We start from the raw sequence: 6274 nt of genomic DNA, 5'->3' as shown, positions 1-6274 counted from the left end.
TATATATATGTATGTAGAACATAATTTGTATGGTATAGTAATGAAAATAATATTAATGTATACAAACGAAATTAAAATATTAATGTATAAAAACGAAATTAAAATATTAATGTATAAAAACGAAACTACAATTTTTTTAATTAACTGAACAATATTTTTTTTAAAAATAAATCGAATGAACTATACACACATAAATATACACAAAAACACTTTTATTTCCCTTGGTAGCCAAAAAGTTTGTATTTTAGTAGTTCAAGGAGTTTGAGAAATAGAAAAAAGTTACTTTTGTTTTGGAGGCAAAAGTATGATGGAATAAATGCAAAAATTAAAATAAGGATATTATAGTCTTTTTGCCTTTCTGGCCAATTTTTTCTGGCCATTTAGCATTACCCATTATTATATTAAGACGTTAGGTAAAATATATGTATTTATTTATTTAATTTTGTAATATACTAAATTATAATGTTTACTTGTACACATTTTAAATAAAAATAAATCTAAATATCATCTAAAATCAAATTAAAATACATGTTTATGTACGAATTGTATATTCGAATTCTTTTTACTTTGTTCTAAGTATCATAAAAATAACTCTAGCTTGATTTCACGAAACTCTCATAAAAAAATGACCTATGACAATCATTTCAGAAATCCGACTTATACATCACATTCCAAAACACAACTTATAAATTATATTTCAACAACAACAATTCATTATCTGAGATCTCGAAAGAGTAGAAATGTAGAATATACATAAATCTTACTCCTACCTCGACTATTAAACGCGACTACACATATTCCTTTCTTCAGCTTTGTTTGGCTTCTACGATAACAAAAGTTACTGTATCTAATTTCAAGAAAACAAAACTCCAATTTAGAAACTCCAAATTATACCCAAACGCTCAAATTTGAATTTTGGAATCTCAAATTATTTTGAAAAATATTCCAAAAACATATCATTTTCCCGCTCATTCTTTCATCTGTAATCTTTTCAATTCAACCAAATACCTCAAAACCCTTTTCAGTTTTCACTTTTTTTTCTCCAAAAACCTTTAAAAAATACTAAAATGTCGACGGCAGCACCAGTTCGCCGGCTAAAGGACCGTGGCGGCGCCGGAGCCAAGATCAACGCGCCGCCATACACCACCACCGCCGCCGCTAGACCTTCCAAATCCCTAACCCCACTTTCCAGCAAATCGTCTGCAGTTAATTCCAGCGACGGCGAGAGTCTCAGGAGGTCCATAGGAAAAGAAAATCCCAGACCCACATCGCGTGTTCGGGCTGCAACGGCGTCGACTAGTCAGAAACCGGCGCTTCGTGCCATGCCGAGAATTGACAAGGCGGCATCAGGGACGGCAACGGCAACCGGAGCTGAAGGCGGAGAGGCACGTGCCGAGCCACGTGCGAGGTGGTCAACGTCTGTGCCTAGAGTTAGGAGTTCTAGTCCATCTGAGTTTTCTAAGACCTTGTCGGATATTCGGAAAACATCTAGGGTCTCTAGGGTTTCAGGGAATTCTCGAGGTGTGAACGAAAAATTGACTGAAAATGGGAATAGGGTTTTGACGGAAATGGAGAAAAGTCGTGAACTTTTGGGGAAATTTGATGTAAAATCTGAGAAAATTAAGATATCTGAAGGAAAAAATTCTAAATTTTGTGATAGAGAAGAGCTTATCTCAAGCTCAAGTTCAGTGAAGTTGAAATCTTTGGTTGATAAAAGTGGGAATATTGTTGAGTCTAATGTGAAAGATCCGAGATTGCTGACCAAATCGAATAGTTTTTCTGGAGTGTCGAAAGAGAAATGTGAAAATGAACAAGGGAAGGTTGGTTCGAGTGTGAATAAGTACCCAAGTAAGCTGCACGAGAAGCTTGCCTTCTTGGAAGGGAAAGTGAAGAGGATTGCAACTGATATTAAGAGGACTAAGGAGATGTTGGATATGAATAATCCTGATTCTTCAAAGTTGATAATTTCAGATATCCAAGAGAAGATATCCGGGATTGAGAAGGCGATGGGTAATGTAGTTGATGGTGATGGAAAAATAGGTTTGGCAAGTAGCAGTAAAAATGAGAGTTTGAATGCTGATGAGAAGATATGTGGGATTGAGAAGGCGATGAGTAATATTGTGGATGGGGATAGAGAAATTGGTTTGCTGAGTAGCATTAGAAGTGAGGACATGAATATTGATGAGAAGGAAACAAAACCTGAGGATAATGGGAAAATCTCTGTGAAGGGATTAAATGTAGAGGAATTAGAGGCGAGGTTGTTCCCTCATCATAAATTGCTAAGAGACAGGACATCTCTGAAGACACTAATGGGCTGTACCAAAAATGAGGAACTTGAATCTGCTGAATCAACTATTGAAGTGAAGCCTGAGAAGAATTATGTTAGTCCTATTGATGAGAATCCTATAGCTGTGGAGTTCTTGGCTTCTCTTAGTAAGGAGCAGTCTAAAGTTACTACTAGGTGTGAGGATGCGTGTTTACAGATTTCCAATGTTCAAGATGTGGATGATGCAGTAAGTTCACAAAACCAAATTTCTTCTTCGAAACTGTTCAAAGGAAAAGAAATTGTTGATCATCTCCTGGCAAGTGATGAGAGGCTTGAAAGTTTTGATGCTCAAGAGAATAAACAAGAAATGTTGATGGAGGAAGAGACAGAAGATAGTTCTATATGTGAGCTCAATGAGATTGGCCGTAAGACATCTACTGGAGGGTGGTTTGTCTCTGAGGGAGAATCTGTTCTCCTTACACATGATGACAGTTCTTGCTCCTTCTATGATATTGTGCATTGTGAGGTATTATCTGCTTAGCTTCCCATCCCTCTAAATATTAAGATGTCAAATGAACCCAAGCATGACTTTTTTCTCCTATTTATTTGTGCTTCAGTTATTGCATTATTTGTTGTTGTTACTGTTCTTTCTTGTGTATGTTGTGTACTGTTTTCCATCTCACACTGTTTCATTGTATGTTGTGTACTGTTTTCCATCTCACACTGTTTCATTGTTGTTACAGTTCATTTATGTAGTTCCTTTTTCAAACTGTCTCCAAATGCTTTTTTTTTTAAAACCGAGGGACTATTGGGAACCTCCTCTATATCTCTACAAGGTAGGGGTATGTTTTTGTTGTCTCCTGTTATGGCACGAGTCTTAGTGCCCGTTTGGATTGACTTATTTTAGGTGCTTTTAAGCCAAAATAGTTGTTAAGCAGTTTTGAAGTGTTTGGGTAAAGTTAAAAAGTGCTTAAAAGCACTTATTTTAAAGTCAAAAGAACAAAAATAAGTCATAAGCCAAAAGCCAATCCAAACAAGCCCTTAATATGTGACTTTAATGATGTTCTGGTCTGTTATAGTATCCAATATTTAAGCTAATTCATCAGCTTCTAAGAATAGTTTCCTTAACATTTGTTATCATTTCAGGAGAAAGCTGAGTACAAACCCCCTGTTGGAGTCTCGTCAAATATGTGGAGAGATTGTTGGATAATTCGTGCTCCTGGTGTAGATGGTTCCTCAGGGAGATATGTAGTGGCAGCATCTGCAGGAAATTCCATGGATTCAGGTTTTTGTTCCTGGGACTTCTACACGAAAGACGTACGAGCCTTTCATGTTGATGATGGATTTAGTAATACAAGAGCAGCCCTTGCTCCATTACCTAATAATCCAATGTATAGGAGAAATACTCTATCATCAATTATGGGGCCTCAAAATCAGCAATGGTGGTACAAACCTTGTGGACCACTCATTGTATCAGGTGCTAGTTGCCAAAGGATGATCAGAACTTATGATATCCGTGATGGAGAGCAGGTCCTGAAATGGGATTTACAGAGACCAATGTTGTCTATGGATTACTCAAGTCCTTTGCAATGGAGAAGCAGAGGAAAAATAGTGATAGCTGAGACAGAAGGTCTTTCTTTATGGGATGTCAATTCCATAAGTCCTCAAGCACTGCTTTCTGTATCATCCTCTAGTCGACAAATTTCTGCTTTCCATGTAAATAACACAGATGCTGAGCTGGGTGGAGGAGTTCGACAGAGGTAAAACTGATCTAGTTCACCTAATATCCTTGCAATAAATTGGAATATGACAAAATTATTTTCCCTCTCATGCCTCGAATTAGTTTCTTCCATACCTTGGATATGCTTCTTGTTGAACGTATGCTTTTCTATACTGAACCTATCGCAATCAAATTTCTCTTGAAAGAAGAAACTTTGCACTATTACATCAAAACTTGAGGAGATTGAAAATAATTTATTGTATTGCTTATTGGTGATTAAATATGGTTGGGAGCTGTAAAAAAAAAGAGAGATTTGTATGTTGATGTTGGTAACACTTGATATTTTCCAAAACCAAGTTAACATTTGTTTTTTTATATAGTAAATGAATCATAAACTCTATGAAGATTCAAGGGAAAAATTATAGGAAAACAGGTTTTTATACCCTAGGTTTGGGTAGAAAGCTATTAGGTGTCTAGTGTCTACCATATCTTATCATCCATATTAGTTTCATCCAAGAAGTTCAATTCTAGCCTTCTAATTTGGAGCAGTTTTCTGCAGTGGTTATATGAAGATTCTTGTATACCAAGCAGGACTCTGTAGTCACTAATTTACATGATTGGCTCAAAGAGTTTTCTGTATGCCGTTTTGCTCAATATCAACAACATACCTAGTATAATCCCATAAGTGGGGTCTGGGAGGGTAGAGTATACGTAGACCTTACCCCTACCTTGGGAGGTAGAGAGGTTGTTTCCAATAGACCCTCAGCTCAAGGAAACAAGTTAAACCATGTCGGAAAAAGAAGAAGTAATAGAAGTGAAGAAGTCATGGCAAAATACAAGCATTATGAAAAGGAGGAACGTAACTACAACAAAATAATACCATGCAAGAAACATGTAATAACAAACAGTAAAGGACAAGAAACTCCCATAGAAATACTACGACTACTTGTATGGAAATATAGTATGGTCAACAAAGTTCTCATTTTAGTTCAATTTATAGCAGAACCTTTTCATCTCTATCAAAAGTTTAAACCTTCATATTTCAATGCAGGGCTAGTTCCTCTGAAGTAGAAGGAAATGATGGTGTGTTTTGCACCTCTGATTCCATCAACGTTTTAGATTTCCGTCACCCCTCTGGTATAGGTCTTAAAATACCCAAGATTGGTGCAAATGTTCAGTCAGTTTTCGCCCGTGGTGATTCTTTATATCTTGGCTGCACTACTGTGAAATCTGCGGTGAAAAGGCAGGTCTCTTCCCAAATCCAACAGTTCTCATTGCGCAAGCAGAAGCTTTGCAACACCTATGTATTGCCAGAATCAAATGCTCACTCCCACTACACAGCTTTAACACAAGTTTGGGGAAACTCAAACGTTGTTATGGGAGTTTGTGGATTGGGCCTATTTGTTTTCGACTCAAATAAGGACGATGCATTGCAGTCGTTAAACGCTTTGGATCAAAACAATGGACAGAATTTGAGAGAAGCAATTGGACCAGATGATTTGTATTCACCTTCTTTCGATTATTTATCATCTAGAGTTCTTCTCATATCGAGAGATCGGCCAGCTATGTGGAGGTATATGTTCTAAGTTTTATTTATCTTAGGTATAGTTTGTTAAGGTATTTTGTAACTTATTATGCTTGATGATGCCTTTCTTGTTTGAGGTTTTTGGTGTTTTCTGTACTATAATCCATTTTTCAGTGTGGAGGAACTATATAAGATTTCCCCTTATAGCAATGATGAAGAATTGCTAATTTATGAAGTAGTTTATATCATTCTTTTTGGTTTCCTGCTCGGTGTCTAGTACCTGAGCCCGACTATATCTGAATTTACGTTAGAAAGTCCCACACTGAGGGGTAAAGTGTTTTCTAACAAAGGTGATTACATAGCCAAGAGGACTTGAATTGGAGACCTTTGGTTAAGGATGAATGAGTACTTATCACTCTACCACAATTCTTGTTGGTAGTTTTATATCATTTAACTTCTTATTGATAGAACAGTTAGGTGTTGGCACTCAATTAGTATCACTTTGCTCCTCAACTCACTTTGATTGCACAACTAACTCTTTCAATCATATATAATTTTAACTATGTTTTTAAAACCTTATTAATTTGTTTGATTTTTTGGCGCAGTTGTGACTCTTATAAACTATTAACTTGATCTAGTTTGAATTTTCGATTTTTATGTCCACCCCAATTTTTTTCCCCATGCTGGACCTCCTCATTATGCAATATTTGAATAGGTAAGATGTCACCGGGGGGGGGGGGGGTTTTTGTTTTTTTTTATCTTT

General features: G+C 36.4%; 1 protein-coding gene across 1 annotated transcript; it reads left to right on the top strand.

The window, feature by feature from the left end:
• Positions 1-895: 895 nt before the first annotated feature.
• On the top strand, positions 896-5761 carry LOC102581990 (uncharacterized). The gene is made up of 3 exons (XM_006354403.2): positions 896-2792; positions 3413-4026; positions 5038-5761. Exons 1-3 carry the CDS (start codon positions 1068-1070, stop codon positions 5570-5572), a joined length of 2874 nt encoding a protein of 957 aa, XP_006354465.1. The 5' UTR covers positions 896-1067; the 3' UTR covers positions 5573-5761.
• The last annotated feature ends 513 nt before the right edge of the window (positions 5762-6274 follow it).

This window comes from Solanum tuberosum, unplaced genomic scaffold, assembly GCF_000226075.1.
Source record: "Solanum tuberosum cultivar DM 1-3 516 R44 unplaced genomic scaffold, SolTub_3.0 scf00174, whole genome shotgun sequence".
NCBI classification, from domain to species: domain Eukaryota; kingdom Viridiplantae; phylum Streptophyta; class Magnoliopsida; order Solanales; family Solanaceae; genus Solanum; species Solanum tuberosum.
The sequence above is the reverse complement of the archived record's forward strand: the minus strand, read 5'-3'. Positions and strand labels throughout refer to the sequence as shown.